Source organism: Ranitomeya imitator, chromosome 8 (genome assembly GCF_032444005.1).
Source record: "Ranitomeya imitator isolate aRanImi1 chromosome 8, aRanImi1.pri, whole genome shotgun sequence".
Lineage (NCBI taxonomy): Eukaryota > Metazoa > Chordata > Amphibia > Anura > Dendrobatidae > Ranitomeya > Ranitomeya imitator.
In genome coordinates this window covers 44929695-44947807 of record NC_091289.1, presented here as the reverse complement: position 1 = coordinate 44947807, position 18113 = coordinate 44929695, and the positions used below count along the sequence as shown (strand labels likewise).

At 45.1% G+C, this 18113-nt stretch overlaps 1 protein-coding gene across 8 annotated transcripts in view; it reads right to left on the bottom strand.

The window, feature by feature from the left end:
* Positions 1–18113, bottom strand: part of PBRM1 (polybromo 1) — a 127006-nt gene that overhangs the window by 31214 nt on the left and 77679 nt on the right. For 4 of the 8 annotated variants that reach the window (XM_069736835.1, XM_069736830.1, XM_069736832.1 and 1 more), the window contains exons 14-23: positions 11079–11355; positions 9820–9925; positions 8071–8713; positions 6247–6458; positions 5516–5701; positions 4151–4308; positions 3782–4048; positions 3218–3363; positions 2062–2219; positions 884–1067 (exon numbers count right to left, since the gene is read on the bottom strand). In XM_069736835.1, coding sequence (XP_069592936.1) covers positions 884–1067; positions 2062–2219; positions 3218–3363; positions 3782–4048; positions 4151–4308; positions 5516–5701; positions 6247–6458; positions 8071–8713; positions 9820–9925; positions 11079–11355 — 2337 coding nt within the window. The remainder of the gene's footprint in view (positions 1–883; positions 1068–2061; positions 2220–3217; positions 3364–3781; positions 4049–4150; positions 4309–5515; positions 5702–6246; positions 6459–8070; positions 8714–9819; positions 9926–11078; positions 11356–18113) is intronic. The other 4 variants (XM_069736829.1, XM_069736831.1, XM_069736833.1 and 1 more) reach the window with 1 other exon arrangement.

Sequence of the window (18113 nt, the reverse complement as noted above, 5' to 3'; positions counted from 1 at the left end):
CAAGAAAAGGAAAGGGGAGATAAGATAAAAAACAAGTAGGTGAGAAGCCGCACTGCACTGTTGGCCCCACCAAGTTGCACTGAGCGCCTGTGCTTGGTTTGAACAGTCATTTTGTGCTAACAGGCTGCCTTAAAATACCATCACTCTTTTCCAGCCTAAGGACATACTGCAGGAGGGGCCTATTGTAACATGTCCACTCGTGATGCATCATCATTTTAAAGGGGGTAGCCATGCAGCCTATATGGATGACCTATTCATTTTAAAGGGGGTTTCCATGCAGGCGATACGAATGACCTCTTCATAGGGCAGATCATCAATATCAGATTGATGGGGGTCCAACCGATCAGCTATTAACAGAGTGAACACAGCCCTGTGAACTGCGTAGCAGTCGCTCTAAGGTGCTGCAGCTCAGCTCCCATTGAAGGGTATAGGACCCGAGGCGCCTTGTTGAGTCATAAGGAAAAAGTGTGTGTATTGCATGTGAAATGGTGAGCCGGGCAAGTACATCAGGTGCATGTTGGTGCAAATCGAGCCAAAATTCCAGTGCATGTAGCTTTATAAACACTGAACGTTGTGCGGCATCAGATCAGCAATTATGTCTACATTCACATTCATGGACAGAATTACAAATCTGCTGGGTAATTAGCATAAACTCAAAATATAAACCTCCTCCTAATACAAGAAAAGGGCTTTCATATCTCCCGATCATGGATACATAAACTCAGCCTGTGTGTAATTACTTAAGACCGATGTTTTGATGTCGGATCCTTTGTCCTTTGCATCCTGGAAAGTTTCAGAGAAATTCTGGAAAGTTTTGTGACATCGGGGACACTCACTTACACAAGGGCTGCAGGGAGGAGGGAACGCAGCGGGTGTATTTTACCTGAAATAATAAATTTCGTCATCCACCACTTTGGCCGACAGAGAAAACCTTTTCAGCCCTTTAAACCTCTTCATCTGCTTGTCGCTCTCGTTGTAGCGACTTTCGCACAGGAGCACGTCGTTCTCGGTGATTTCCGTCGGACGACAAGACAGGAAGTCCTTGAAGGATAAAACACCACACTTTCCTGGAAAAGACAAGAAAATAGTAGAAGCTCTGACAAAGGGAGTATCATCCCCCCAATCCAACGCACATCAGTATAGGGGAATTCGGCCCTATACAAGTCACCCCCGCTTCAGCTCCTTGGTGCACTCTTGGAGTTGCCGAGAGCTCACTGCACCGCTCCACCTGTCAATCAGCGTGCGCCGCACCTCCGCATGGCCTGATTGACAGCGCGCATGCATGCCGTGACCGAGCGCTGTATGAACTGAATTGCTGGCCCTGTAACGGCTTGCTATTGGTAAGTGAGCGCTGTCAATCAAGAAAACGTGCGCTGCATGCTGATTGAGGGGGCACGATAGCGGTCACACCGACAGTACACCAACAAGCCCTCATTTATATAAGAAATAAAAAGTTTTGTGTTTTTTTCCCCAGAAAAACTAAAAAAACTAAAAAAAAAAAAAAGTGAAATTTAATTTGTATTGCAGGTATGAGTTTTGTGGGAGCTATGTCCCTTAACCCTGCTGTTCTGTTGGTCAAAAATGACCGACTTTGAACTTCAATATTCTTTAAAATATTCAAGATGCGGCTCTGAAACCCGTGGCCGACCGACCCATCCTCATTTAAGTCAATCAACCACAAGTTTCAGAACCGCATCTTGAACACCCCAAAAAATACCAAAGTTCAAAATAGGTCTCCCCAGACCGAACAGAACAGCAGGGTTAAAGAAGTTTAAACTGAGTTTTGGGAGGAAACACATTGATCCTCCATCAATATGACAGATATCATTCCAGAACCTCCCTTTCCCCATCAGATGTTATAAGAAAAAGATGCAAATCGGGGAAGTGAAGTCAGCCAGACAGCCGGCGGGTATCATGTAAGCGTCCTATTCTAATACCCAGAACACAAGCAAGATAGCTGCAAGGCAACTGATGTGGTCTTGGTCACAGACCCACCTGGCCTGATGCAGAAACGAGAGCTGCTGCACATCCCCTTTAAGTAGAGGTACAAGGCATACTCACCTAAAATGCAGGTCATGGGGCAGGCCTCTTCTAGGTTACTCAGGAACACTTCTTTCTTGTAAAACATTTTGGTTGGTTCATGAATGGTCTCCTCGGGGTGAATAAATATTGGTCCAAAGAAATATGCTGCACCGTCTCGAAGCCACATTTTTTCGATCCTAAAAGAAGAAAAACAACAAAGTTTGACTGATTAAAGCTTTTTTGTCAAGATTCAGATATAATGGTGTTGAAATGACAAAAGGGTAAATCGGGTTCTTTACGAGATTTGTATAGCCTCTAAATGAGGAAATATTTAATACAGAATGTTATTTATCACACATGTAACAACACATCCCAGAAAGAGGACACAGCTGCTTCTAAAAGGCTGATCTGCAAAAGGAGGACATAACTGTATCAAAATGGCTAATCTTGAGCCGCTCAATATATACATACGCAGCCAGCGACTACGACAATTAAGATGGCTGGCAGGATTTTTTCTGAAGCTTCTAGACACTTCCCGCTGCTCCATAACACACAGCAATCCATCTTACATAACTACATTCAGCATCAAATAACACTGCAGCACAAATCTCCTGTGTTACATGCTGCACACTCAGCTTCTCACACTCGATAATATCTCTCTAAAGCAGGAAGTCTCAGAGCTGTCAAAACAGTGAAACAGTGGAGAGCCTGACTTCAGTCCCCCTTCTCTTAAAGGGCCACAGCTTTCATAATCAGACGAGATACTTACTTTTTTTTTTTTCTTTACTAACAATATATATTTTAAAAAATGTTTTATAATTTAGTTTTCTTTTACGTCATGAACTTTCCCAAAGGTCTTAAGGTTGGTTGTTGTATTCATTGAGGATAGGGGGCCGTCACCTATCACTTATCAGCTGGCAGCCTGCTAGTATCAGAGCCGCCAACCTAGATTGATGCAACAGTTTTCTCTGTCACTTTGAGCCTTTTATGTGGCCAGATGTAACAACATTTTGATGTAGGTCTTCACAAGGTCTGAATTTTATGCAATTCCTGGTGATGGAACCCTATGGAACTTTCTGCACGTATATTTTCGGCATTTTATAACTTTTTTTTTTAATCAACTAATTTTTTATTAAAGTTTTCAAACAAAACAAACACTGGCTCCATCCATTTTAGACACTACAGGTTTCTTTACCTGCCCACTCTTGGCCTTACTAATCCGTGAGACTTGATAAACACACAATCCCCAACCTTCAGCCACATGTCATTGTACCGGAGCTGCTCGTAATAGTAGCAACCAGGTTCTCCATTGGGCATATCAACAGGCACATCTTCTTTCTCCTGGAAAGAATAAAAATAGATTGAATATTGTAAATACTTCTATAGATGAGATTGATTAATATAGAGAGTTTTCAGAAAACCTGTCTGTTGGCCTGCAATTTGAATAAACTGCGCTTTACTCACCCTCCCCAGGTCCGTTGCGGTGTCTCCGTTCCTCCTCCCAGTGTCTGTTATTGGCTGCAGTGCTGAAGTCACATTGAGAGAACTGCAGCCATGAGTTGAAGTGAAGAGCCGCTCAGTTATTGACTGCAGTGTCGTCGATGTAACGTCGGCGATGCAGCCTATAACAGACACTGGGAGCAGTACAAGAACACCGGACTCGGGTGAGGCCAGGGGACGAAGGATTTCTCGAAGATAGGAAACCTGTTTACACAAATATACAAAAGGTTCCTCCAATCTACAGGAAGAGGACACAAACCTTTTCCAGGCAGATTGTGATATCCTCATCCTTAGTGTCCTCCATGTTTTCAGAGGCGGCATCTTCATCCACCTTATCTCTATGTGCAAACACCGAGGCCACCCTCACCACCGGCAGAGGGATGTCTCTGGGCCTGAACCGCACAGAACTGACGGGCATGGTCCACAACTTAATCTTCTTGAAGGATTTGGTCTTGGCAGAATACCGGGATTCACAAACATACACGTCCTCGTCTCTGAAGCTGTCGGGGCAGATTTTGAAGTATTCCTGTGCAGATAGAAAGGGATTACTAGTCAACCAAAGACAACAGCCCCTTGTAACTTTACAAACGCAGGAGCAGACGCCAGAGGAACGAGATGAAATCCTCACCTTCACAAACATCACCACGCATTTGCCGAGGATCTTATTTACAGGCACCTTGCTGTAATAATCGCTCTTGAACACTTCCTTCTGTAAGAACTTACGAGTGGCCAGATGAAAGGTTTCTTTAGGACGGTAGAACCAACAGCCGTACAACCACTTCTCACCTGCCAAAAAGAGATCATTTATTTATTTATTTTTTACACAATCACAGTTTTTCATGCTGCAGTTCTCTGAATGCTGAGCTCTGTATAACCCTGCCTACATCTGATTGGCCGCTTTCTGTTTACACTGTGCATAGGCAAAAAGCTGCCAATCAGTTCAAGGATCAGAGAAATCAGTAGTGACAAAAGACATGGAGGCCGATACACTATAAAGTGAGTTTTGTTGCAATGCTCGTCTCGTAAATATTATGTTGTATCATTGCATGCTTTGTTCTTGAATGTATATGCCTCTTCTGCAGTGTGTCGTGTCCTTTGACTAACCATGTATAAAAGCCCCTACACCCTATTCCGGGGCCACCACTTTCTTGTCTGGACACCTCACTGCCGTCTATATCTGCTCTGTTGCGTCTCTCTAATAAACCTCAATCCCTGCTTCAAGAACTATCTACAGTGTCTTCTAAGACTTTCCTACAATCTCCTCCTGATAAAGTACTGATTTTATTGAAACAACACATAGCCTAGTAAGTGACACATCACTGAAATCAGGGTCTCTGCCCCTGCATTATGCTGCTCTCAGATTACTTGGCAAAATCCGGCTGATAGATTCCCTTAATGTCAGCAATATCAGATCAGTGGGGGCCCGACACCAGGCAGCCCTCAGCGGTGGCCAGATGTAAGCAGTGTACGGAGTCAGACAGCACACTTCCATATCCTTTGTTGTGATGTGATCTGCAGTACCTGAGAGTGGAAACTACACAGTACAGAGCTGTGGTGATCCGGCTCTGTGTACTGTGCACTTCTGACCGTCACTGGACCTTGTAACAGGTGATCGGTAAGAGATCAAGGGGACATCGAAATCAAAGTTCTGGACAATGCCTCCAAAGGGTTATTTTAATTTATATTAATAGAAAATGGATATCTTGCTGATCACTGGGATCTGACCACTGGGACCTCCACTATTCCAGTGCCATGGACTCTGTACAGAACTGGTTCAGTGCATGCGCAGCAACCACTCCATTAAAGTGGGGTCCCTGTTCAGAAGGGGTCCCAGATAATGACTGCTAGAGATAAAAAAAAAAAAATTTTGTGCTGCCAAACATCTAAAATAATCATGCAATCTGAAAACAGCCCTTGAGTTTTCTGTAAAAGAGATATGTATCCCAGTATGGCCGTCCTCCTGTCTGGGAACGTCCATGACTGACTTCCGTACCTGCGTTGTCCTCCCAGAGGCGCTCGATGCAGACAATGTGCGGCTGGAGATTGGCCTCCGCGGGCTCCACATACACATAGTCGCCCACGTGGTACATGCTGTTCTTAAAGCTACAGTCTTGGCTATAGGTTCGGTATTGTCCAGACTGGCCAGAAACCCCTCCGGGATCTTCACTTTTTTCAGCTTCTTAACAAAAGGAGGATAAAAAAAAAAAAAAAAAGAAATTCGGAATCGCCATTATCGGTCACGTCATGAATATGCGGAAAGACTAACTGTTGCGTACATGTAAATGCTGAATCAATCCAGAGCCAAATAGATCTTATCTTAGATTTCAGGACCCCACTACATATAGTGATTATACATTGCATTAAAGGGCTTTTCATTTTCCAGAAAACCTAGTCTTCTGGCTCCAGTTTGCTAAAAAATAAAAATAAAAAAAACTGTGCTTTACTCACTCTCCCCAGGCCTAGTGATAAGTTGCTGCCACTGCTCCTAGTGGCTACTTTCTGCACTGCTGACACATCGACAACACTGCAGCCAATCAGTGAGCTTAGTGGCTTTTTATACTGGGAGCAGCAGTGGACCCATGGAGGGTGAGTAAAGCACAATTTTGGTTAATGGTTTGGTTAATGGTCTCTGAGCGTCAATTGTGGGGGTTTGCAGCCATGGAACAGACACAGACCTAGCAATGACCATGGTGCAAAAGATGGGCAATACACTGATGACTGTACCTTTCTTCTCCTCCTCTCTCTTGACCTTGTCTTCTTCTAATTCTCTCGGCAGCTTTTCTTTCTTCTCCTTTTCTACGTCATTGTGGAGGTGCTTGGTTGTGTAGCTCAAGGCTGGAGAAAGAAGGATCTCGCCATTTTTGCAAAGCTCGTCTCTTATTTTAATAAAGAACTGCTGAAGCTCCACAGAGTCCTCATAGATCTCAGAGTCCGTCCTTTGTAGAAAACAGGAAGGTAATAAGCACATTGAGGCCGCGCTATGATTACACCGGTCAGCGGAGAGGGGGGAATCCAGCACCTCTCACTGTCACATAGGGAGGTGACATGGTTTCTATGGCCACATTTCATCCTAATTACTAGGGTAAGCTTAAGATACCAGGGTGTGCAGGTGGAGAGGTGGCCACGCACACATGCAGATGGAGAGGTGGCCGCGCAAACAACAGGCAGCGAGGAAGCCGCGCAAACAACAGGCAGCGAGGTGGTTGCGCAAACAACAGGCAGAGAAGTGGCCGCGCAGGCGGAGAGGTGGCCGCGCAGGCGGAGAGGTGGTCGCGCAAACAACAGGCAGCGAGGTGGCCGCGCAGGCAGCGAGGTGGCCGCGCAGGCAGCAAGGTGGCCGCGCAGGCGGAGAAGTGGCCGCGCAGGCGGAGAGGTGGTCGCGCAGGCGGAGAGGTGGTCGCGCAGGCGGAGAGGTGGTCGCGCAGGCGGAGAGGTGGTCGCGCAGGCAGAGAGGTGGTCGCGCAGGCGGAGAGGTGGTCGCGCAGGCGGAGAGGTGGTCGCGCAGGCGGAGAGGTGGTCGCGCAAAGAACAGGCAGTGAGGTGGTCGCGCAAAGAACAGGCAGCGAGGTGGCCGCGCAGGCAGCGAGGCGGCCGCGCAGGCAGCGAGGCGGACGCGCAGGCAGCGAGGCGGCCGCGCAGGCAGCCGCGCAGGCAGAGAGGCGGTCGCGCAGGCAGAGAGGCGGTCGTGCAGGCAGAGAGGCGGTCGCGCAGGCAGAGAGGCGGTCGCGCAGGCAGAGAGGTGGTCGCGCAGGCAGAGAGGTGGCCGCACACAATGACCCTCGATCCAGAGATGGGCGCGAGTCCTAGTGGTGGGACCTGTCTTTAACAGACATTTGCCATAAATTGTTCCACTGACTGTACAGTGTTGACTATAGCCGCATGCCCACCCTCCACATATCCCACCCATCGAGTCTTTACTTTAATCATATCAAGCAACTAGAGATGGTCGCTTCTACTGGCGGGACCCTGAAGCGGCCATATCAATATTCAGCGGCCGCTATACAGGAGCCTTGCGATCTGCCTCCTACCTGCAGGCATCCCCGATTAACTGGCTGGTGTGATTCCACTGCTGTGGCGTCACGCACCCTCGCCATTGCGCAAGGCCGGATAATCAACGGGGATGTCGGTAAGTAGGAGGTGGTTGGTACGGGTCCTGGACAGCAGCCGCAGACCTGGTCCCTTCATCAGGAGCCTGAAAATCAATTCGCTCATCTCAACCATCAGATGTTTGAAGCGACTGACAAATCTCCTTTCCGTTCACTAAGCCTTATAATATACGAGGCATCTCTCCCTCACTGCTGCTGCAGAATCTCTTTGTCATGAATCACCCCCTTCACTTCAGAAAGGGGCTCGGCATCAGCTGCAGTGTCTTTTATAAAGCATGGTATTTGGTCCCAGCTGTTGTAGGTCTTTGAGAAGATGAAGGGGGAGTTTCATGTTCTATAAGGTGTACTATTAGATACAGCATAATGCCTTCTCTGCTGCATAACATCTTTGCGAAACGAGATGAAAAGATGTGCTTATATGTAAAAACGGCGACACATTTACCGATTCATTCGCCGAGCCCTTTCCAGAACCTCAAACATGTGCTCCTGGAAGAGATCGAGCCTTCGGTATCGATTGTTTTCGACATTTTTTCGGATAATCTCAAAAGTCAGAGGAGGCCTCTTCGGAAATTTCGCATCGACCGCAGGAATTTCCGCCAGAGAATCGCTGTAACATCGTCCTTCATCGTCTTGATGGCTCATCATGGACACAAACAGGTTGTGGATCAGCTCCTGGATGAGCAACGTTACATTAGGGACATGGGAGTCCTCGTCTCCTTCGATGTCCCTTCGGGTCTCCAGTAGGACCTTATGGAGGACTAAGGCGTCCTTGTAAATCAGGGACTCGGGCTCATTGTAGGTGCAGGCGTTATTAAACATGGTGACAAAGTCCTCGCACATGGCATCAATATCCTGGTACTTGTTGGCCATTATGTGACTCCGGATCTTTTCCATGTCGATGGGCCTTTTGATTGTCACATAGTAGTCCGGGAGCTCGGAGCGGGAAGGAAGACGCAGAAAGATGGCGCTGAGACGCCGGCCACGCTTGTCTGTGTAGTTCTTCACGGCTTCGCAGACTTCGTTCAGTTTCTGCTGCATGGGGCTCAGATATTTGGTTTTCTTTGGAGATACACCACTTTTTCTACCTAAATAAAAGAGACATTTTTACATTTTGGATAATAGTAGACATAAAAAATAGTGTTCCTGTGTAGAAGAAGTCGGGCGAGAAAGCGGTCGGCCAACGCATCCTCACCGGTCCAGCAGCAATAACATCACATCTGTAAAGTAATTGCTGCCGCCCATCACTGGCCTCAGACATCCCTCCTTCACGTAACACCCATGACCGCCTGCAGCGGTCACAAGAATCATGGAGGGAGAGCAGTACTTACAAGCTCTTTGCTATAGAGTTTGTAAGCGTTGCTCTAGAGCTGACCTTATAGTTCAGCATCGAAGGGTGCACAGTTCAGCCCAATGGTGCCGCCATGTCGTTGGCTCGAACTGTCAATCAGAATCACATTGCGGGAAGCTGGAAGGACTGGGGTGCCGTGAGATTGTGACGATACATTATGAGAAAACCCCTTTAAGGTTGTATTCTAGATGTTAGACCTGAAGCCCCCAGCACAGCTCTACTGAATCATGATCCAATCTGCCAGAAAAAAAAAAAAAACTTAAAAGAGAACTTGTCACCTTGAAAAACTAAATTTACCTCCAGATATGGGGTTAATATGCAGGTAAATAGTGTTATAATGCTGTCTGGCCGCCTTACTAAAACAATGGCTACTGGGAAAAAACAAAGTTATTTCCTCCCAGGAGCGCCGGCTTTCAGTCGTGCATGGAGCGGCTTAATCACCGATGACAGTGGCGGCTATAATAACACCTAGCACACTGATCGACAGCTTACTTTACATGGATGTGCTACAGAGCTGGCTTGTCAAAGATCAGGGGCGTGCTTACAGCCCCCACTCACAGCACGCCCGCGTGACTGAAAGCCGGCAGGTTCCGGGAGGCAATAATTTCATTTTCTTCCAGTAGCCGCTCTCCGGTACAGTGGCCGGTCAGTATCGTAATGCTATTTACCTGCAGATTAACCCCATATGTGCAGGTAAATATAGTTTTCCGCACTGACAGGTTCCCTTTAAGTGAGTTTTATTCTGGGACGCATTTTTACCTAGACAGCGCCATCTCTTCCCAATAAGGGGTCACACAATCTGTCTGATGACACTTTACTACAAAGCAAGCACAAACCACTCACTTAGCTTGAGTTTTGGGGATGCCATATCTTCGTCATCTTGTAAGTTACCAAGTTCCTTCCTTTTCTCCTTGAGGATCTTCTCCAAGAGGTGTGCATCATTGTAGACCTAACGTTGCAGTGACAGCATTTAGTGCTTCAGAGCGAAACTCTAATAAACACCACAGAAATGGGAAACTACTGGAGCGCGGTACAGAAGTGTGTTCTTTGCAAGGCAGATGGATTTACATTACACATCTGCACACAGTTCACTAACTTATCTATGACGTCACGCTGCGCTCAATGATATATGTGATGCCCCCATAACGATGCAATCACACATCATTAGCAAAGTCAGTCTCTATCTCCTTAATTGAAACGTATTTTCACCCCTCTTCCAAAAAAAAGGAAATAACGTCAGCAAGTTTTTGCTGTGTAATCTGACAGCAGCATTTCGAAGAAGCAGAGACCCCGATTCCAGCGATATATCACTTACTGGGCTGTGTTTTGCCGTTTGATTTGTATTGAATGTTTTATCAGCAGGAGATTATCATTTCAGGACTAGGTGTCTCCTGCCTTTTAGTCAATTGCTGTAAGTTTAACCACGCCCCCAACAAAGACTAAACCACAGAACGTTGCCAATCAGTGGTGTGGGCGGAGCTATACACAGCCCAGCATTAGAGCTCTGCTAGATCTGCAGCAGAGAAAATGGGGGTTGAATCACAACTGCTGCGCCCAGTAAACTAAGTGACATCACTGGAATCAGGGTCTCTGTACCTACATAATGGTGCTGTTGTCAGATTCTCTTTCAAACAAAGTTTTACATACAGTATTTCTTAGCTGATATCCTTGGAAAGTCAAGTCCTTGTTCTCCTCCTCCTCTCAATTCTATGTCTGGCTGTGAGACAACTGACTGCAGTCCCTAGCTACTGTAAGAATCAGTCCTCACATCCTATTTTATATCACATAATTCCAATTAGGAAATGCTCCAGATACGTGTATGGATGATTTTAGCGGAAGGTCTTTACTTTTTAGGATCTACTTTTGGAGCTCCGATACCAGTTATTGCCTTCTTTAAAAAAAAAAAAGTAATATGGGTCATGACAATGGATCTGCTAGCTCTTACTTTCCGGACATGTCTGCATTTACTGTGTGCTGTGCCATTTCTCTGCTATTCTGCCTGGAAATAATATGAACAGTATGTCCTTTACCCTGTCGGCACTCATTGGAAAGTGTTGGGCGCGCGCTCTACCAAGTGTTCGGTGGGTCTGAGACCATCTTACCCGTGAGCCTTCTTCGTTATAGTGCCAGGCGTTGCGGAACATCAGCTTCATGTCGTCCATCATGGCGTCTTCGGTGGTGTATTTGTCGCTGCGAATATTGTGTTCAATTGTTTTCAAGTCCATGGGCTCCAGAATGATCTTATAATAATCCGGATAGTCTTTTTTGGATGGCTTGAACATAAAAAGTTCACAAAGGCGACGATTGCTCATGGGCTCCCGGGCTTCCAGGACGGCATTGAACAAAATCTTCATCCGCTGTTTCCTTACATTTTTCTTGCTGAATAAAACGAATAGGATGGTTATGGACAAGACATTACAAATAACGGCTCAAGGGGAAAAGCAAAGTCACGGCGTCAGTGGTGCCAGATGACCCAATTTTGCAGTTTTAAGTGGTAATCATTTCTTATTAAGAAGGTATACTGCAAGATTATGTGAAAACTTGCTTAGTGGTGGTGACCTCTACCAACCCCGAGAAAGACGGAGATGCAGAGATAGTCTAGTGCTACATCCTTTAACCATTTCCCCGGCACAGTGGTGCTGAGCCCCTTATTGTGTCCGAAGCCGACTGCCCAATTGTCTCCGTGCAGGAAAACAGAGGATGACGCGCCATACTGTGGATCCTTTATTCCCAGGAGCGGTCGTGGTCCCAATAGTCCGACCCTGCCAATCAGTAAGTGATGCCAGGTGGATTTTAGCATTCTTCATACTTTGCCGGCAATGCACAAGCTCGCCAATGCAAATCAATGGGTCTGTGAAAAAAGGTAAAGCACTCAATGGCATCGGCTTGTCATCAGAGAAGTGTCCCATTTTTTTTTTACTTTTTAATAAATATAAGTGTGTATCATACAAGTGTGAAGATCAGAATTAATTCCAGAACGATGTATACAGACTGCCCTGCCATCTGCCACTATCGCACTCTAGGTAGCATGTCTATTTTCTCTACAGGTACGTCACTCAGCTTTCCACACAGACTTCTTACCTCTGCTCCTAGTATTCACTTGGTACTTTATCAACTAACTCCAGCTTTACCCCGGGGTTATTTATGACCTTGTTTACTTTGGCTTGATCATATGCATCTGGCCCACTCTTAATTCTCTGACCAAGACAAGCACAGACCACTCCTCTCTAATTCACACCGTGATCTACAGTCACTCTCTGAAACCCTTCTCCCTCTTACAGACATAAGTCCGCTACACAATGCGGATTCCGCTACACAATGCTGATGCCGCTCTATATAACACCACAATAGTTGCAGTTCTTGAATCGGTTGCCCCTCTCACACATACCAAAGCTCGCAAAATCAACAGACAGCCCTGGCACACCAGCCTGACCAAAGAACTGAGGCGAGCTTCCAGGGCTGCTGAGTGGAGATGGAAAAGATCCAACTCCAACGAGCACTTGATCGCATTCAAACAGTCCCTCACTACTTTCAAGACCACACTCGCCACAGCTAAACAAACCTACTTCTCATCTCTCATATCCTCCCTGTCTCACAACCCTAAACAGTTATTCAACACCTTCAATTCTCTCCTCCGTCCCCTAGCACCCCCTCCCTCCCACTCATCTCAGCTGAAGACTTTGCCTTATTTTTCAAGCAGAAGATTGATAACATCAGAAACAGTTTTGGTCGACAACCCCCAGAGCCCTTTCTCCCAACTACCCAGCCCTCCACCTCGAAAACCAACTTCTCCACCATTACAGAAGATCGACTCTACACTCTACTCTCAAGATCACATCTCACCACCTGTGCACTTGACCCGATCCCATCCCCCTTCATCCTAAACCTCACCACTGTCTTCATCCCAACCCTAACCCATTTCTTCAACCCATCACTAACAACTGGTGTTTTCCCCCCAAGCTTTAAACATGCCTCAATGTCACATATCCTCAAAAAGCCCTCTCTTGACTCATCCTCTGTATCTAGCTATTGCCCTATATCACTTATCCCCTATGCCTCAAAACTACTGGAACAACACATCCATCTTGATCTGTCCTCCCACCTCTCTTCCTGCTCCCTCTTCGACCCCTTACAATCTGGCTTCCGGTCACACCACTCCACTTAAAGGGACTCTGTCACCTGAATTTGGAGGGAACAATCTTCAGCCGTGGAGGCGGGGTTTTCGGGTGTTTGATTCACCCTTTCCTTACCCGCTGGCTGCATGCTGGATTGAAGTTCATTCTCTGTCCTCCGTAGTACACGCCTGCGCAAGGCAAGAGGTGAAGTGTTCGCTTTAGATAGTTTAGGTTGGTGGAAGGAGGCGAAAAAAGGAAAAAATTAGGAACCTAAAGTGGAACCAGAAGAAGGGAATCAGCCTCCATTAGTTCTCTGCAGCTATAAAGAAATCAATTAAACTGTTGGAGGAAAGCTAGCAATGATTCGCTGGGGCAGTATTTTTAGACAATTTATCTGGAATGGATTGTTGCATACAGACCCTTTTTTTTTCTTTTTTGCTATTTGAGATGCTGCAAATCTGGTAAGATGCAACAACACCCTTTACTTTCATGTTTTATTTCAGCTGCTGATATACACATAGTCTGCATTATTTCACCTTTATCGCTTGTCCTGTGGTGTTGGCACTACTGCATTTTTTGCTAATATTTTGCAAGGGAGATTTGTACTTGTCAGAAGCAGTGATGAGCGAACGTGCTGGGATAAGGTGTTATCTGAGCATGCTCGGGTGCTAAACGAGTATCTTCGGCGTGCTCGAATAATATGTTCGAGCACCTGCATGTCTTGCGGCTGTTCCAGGCAATTCATGCATGTGTTTCACCTGACAAACAGCTGCAAGATATGCAGCCACGGGGACTCGAACATATTATTCGAGCAAGGCTAATTTGTGGGGCTTATAGAGAAAATGTCACTAGCTCAATGACAACAGAGTTAAGATTCGAGGCATCCACTGCGTCTAAAGGGCTGCCAATACGCCCCGTGGATACATACCCTTACACATTGCAGAAGCTTGCATCAGCTACAAAAGGCAGATATGATCTCATTACGGGGAGGTATGAGCCTACCCTTATTGCCGCCGTCATATCTCATGGTATCGCGCTACCAATAGAGAGGGACAATCAGAGACTGTATAAAAGCCGAGGCATGGAATGCAGCAGCCATTTTAGGGTGATTTAGGATAGTGATGGGACGTCAGAGCTCAGATGAGGGTAAGTAATCATAAAACGGCTGTTACCCATTTCCACACCATGTAACTATCTTCCATTGTATTGTATGCATTTATTTTGGAAATAAAGGACGTTTTTTATGCAGCACGATTGGTGCCATAAGCCCTTCTCTTATTATTGCATATTTACACATGGATGCTCTTCTGGGGTCTGCTAAGAGCAAGAACTTGTTTAGGAGTTGTACTAGGGGCCTTATTTGTTATCTACAGGGAACTTTACAAATTGGCATCAACTTTGTTCCTTAGACGGTGATCTGACAAAGAAAATTTGGGGGCGAAAAATCAACTACATATTGTAGAGGAATGAAATGTCCCATATGTTCTCCCAACCTGGATGGGCGCTGGCTCTACTATTGGATGTAGTGCATTTGCTGATCTTTGATGATTTGAGGTATTGAACGTTGTGTCCTGGCAATAGGCGCTCCCAACCAATACCGCTACTGAAGTTTCTCAATCTCCTATACTGCTGTGTAATCCACGCGCACCACATTGTGCACTTATCTCCGCACCATCAGAGACATTCAATATGAAGGGAGAGGAAGCTTTAAATAGATTAGACTTGAAACCTTTATCCACCCATTGGCAATCATTTTTCGGAAGAGAAAGAAAAACTAATTTTAGGGTTCCAAGGTGGATACCCACCAAAGTAAGGCCTTAAAGGGACCCCGTCACCCCCAAAATGTCAAGTAAACTGCATAAACATTTATACAGTGGACGCAGCCACTATAAAAATCATAGCAGGCATACACAGCTTCGTGTAATGTTTGCAGACATGACCTATGCCTTGGTGCACCGTCCTGACCTCCTATTTGCAAATTAATGCCAGTTCCTCAACTTGATTGACAAGCTCTCTGCTGGTAGGAGTAAGCAATGTCAAAAATCAGTCTGTGCTTGCACACTGACACTGGAGTGCTGCTAGTGTCAGTGTGGACAGTCACACAATGTGGCTGCGGGCAAGCTCTGGTGCCTGGTTCTTGCCCGTCTGCGGCCTCAGCCGGATGCACCCAGGCGTTGGCTTTGTACCATGAGCTTGCAGTCTACATACTTGATCCTCGCTGAAGCCGCTCGAGGAGCGTTCAAAGACGGGCAGGAACCAGGCGTCAGAATGCAACCATGGGTATGTTATGCGGCGCCAACACTCACAAATGAAACTATTTTGGAGCGCTGTCCATCAAGACCATTGGACTGTCTGTAATATGGAAGGGTCCTGCTGCTCGCAGCTAACAATCTATAAGGAAATAGGGGGGAAAATGGGTAGAAAGTGCTCGTCATGTGAGGTCCAATCAGCAGTATAATAAATTGGGGTTATGATATAAAGCTGCATGATCCGATAATTAGCCGGTATATGTATAAGTGCAGTCACCAAGTGCTATTAGGTGCATGATAGTGCACTTAAAAATGTGGGAGCTAGGTAATAATTGGATTGTCTGATTGTACATACTAGAAAACTGATGCAGCACAAAAGAAATCATGGAGACGGAGGTGCAAGATTCAGATTATGGAGGATGTTTGTCTTAGATCAGTTGTGGTGCGGAGAGTACGGGTAGTGTGATAGATAGAGATGAGCAAGGAGATACAGGGTGGTGAACAGTGTGGAGGACATTGTGGGTGAGAGAGAGAAGTTTTTACTGTAATCTGTAGCAAATGGATAACCAGTGTAATGACTGGCAGAGGGTGGAGGCATCAGTATAACGGCTGGACAGAAAAACCCTGGCTGCCACATTGAAGATAGATTGGAGAGGAGAATGTTTGTCTATCGAGAAACCGATTAGTAGAGTGTTCCGTTAGTCCAGATGAGAATAAATGAGAGCGACACTATGCGATTTTTAAGTTCTATAGGAAAAAAAAAGGAACATGAGCGAGGGAGCAATTGGATATAGGGAGTAAAGGAAAGTTCTGTGTCAAATATGACCCCAAAACAGCGAGCGTTCTACTTGGGAGTTATGGTTGAACCACCCAAAGCAATTGCAATATTGGATATATATAGGTTAGGAGAGGGAGGAAAGATCGGCAGTTTTGGAGAGATTTGGTTTCAGATAGAGGGAGGACATGATGTTAGAGACAGTGGACGGACAATCCTTCATATTTTGTATTACGGTGGGGGTGATGTCAGGAGAAGAGGTGTATAATTGGGTGTCATCAACATAGAGATGGTACTGGAAACCAAATCTGCTGTCCAATAGGGGCTGCATATAGAGAGAAGAGGAGAGGGTCTAGGACTGAACCTAGAGAAACACGAATAGTAAGGGGAAGATTAAAGGAGTAAGAGTCGGCAAAAGACACAGTGAAGGAGCGGTCAGAGGGATAGGAGGAGAACCAGGAGAGAACGGCGTCCTTGAGGCCAAAAGAGCGGAGCATAGTGAGGAGGAGCTGGAGATCCACAGTGTCCAATGCTGCAGAGAGATCCAGGAGGATCAGCAGGGAGTAGTTACCATTAGATTTAGCTGTAAGTAGGTCATTAGAGACTTTAGTGAGGGCAGTTTCAATAGAGTGCAAGAAGCAGAAACCAGATTGTAGAGAGTCAAGAACAGAGTGATCTGAGAGATGGCAGATTACACAAAGCGTTCCAGGGAATACAGGGAAGATTAGAGACAAGTCTGTAGTTTGCAGCGCAGTTATGGTTGAGGGACTTTTTTTTAAAATATAAAATGTTTACATGTGACAACAGGCTGACCTAGAAGAACAAATCTCAGGCCAACACCATGCTGTTATCAGAGACGGTAGAGCAAGATATCAAGCTTTCTAGAAGCTGGGATTCCCTCACTCTGCACCAGCTAGTCAACCACTGGTACAACTGGTCCATAGCAAACTAAAGCGGCCTCAGTTCAGGGAGGCATTTAGAGGGTCCGGCTATCCCTGCCCTCCGACACTGCACAAGGAGAATTTCTCAATCAGAAGAGGTGGGCGAGGTCAGCACGCGGCACATGAATGCCGAGGACTCCTGACTCTTCTCTCACAAGCAATGCCTGTGGATAAAACTAAAAGATACAAAAAAATCAGCCTATTACTACTTTACGTTGCCCTTAGATAAAACTGTAAAAAATGTCATGCAAATCAATACCCAAACAATTCAAGAGCAGTAATACTATTATAAACTGGACAGAGCCACAAAATGAGAACACAAAGCCGCAGAATTCTTAGTCGCAGTACGCGCAGAGTGGCCGCTTCCTCGTTGCGTGTGCGCCTCTTTTTCTGTAGTAAATTGTAATTGTTTTAATAGTATTTTTTTTTAATTCAATTTGCACCTTTAAAAAGGGAAGGTGCCATCAAATGAAAAAATTTTCAGCAATTGAAAAAACGTAAAGAATTAATGCAAACATTTTCTTAAAAAAACTTTACCTGATTTTAGCGTTATTTCATTTTTATCTATATTTTTTATGGCCATGCTATTTTGGTTATCCAAATGTTTTAGCCCAATGCATCATTGCAATATGAGAACAAAATAAATTTTTTCTTTGCACACGTGTGCGACATTTTACAGGATTGTCCCATTTTTTTTTTTTACTCTAAAAAAAAGGTACAAAAAATAAATAAATAAATAAAATAAAATTAAAATACCCCCCAAAAAACAGCGTCTTTGAATTTGGGCAGAACTGATCAAACATTGTGTGCCTGATTTGGTGCAAGACCAGACAGAAAAAAAAAAAAAAGAAAAATATATATAAAAAAAGATTTTTTTTTTTTATTTATATATATATATTTATATATATATATATATATATATATATATATATATATATATATATATTATAAAATATAATATATATATATATATATATATATAATATAAAATATATATATATAAAAAAAAAGAAGCAAAATGATGAATCAGCGCAATAGTATTTTGCACGTAGGCTTA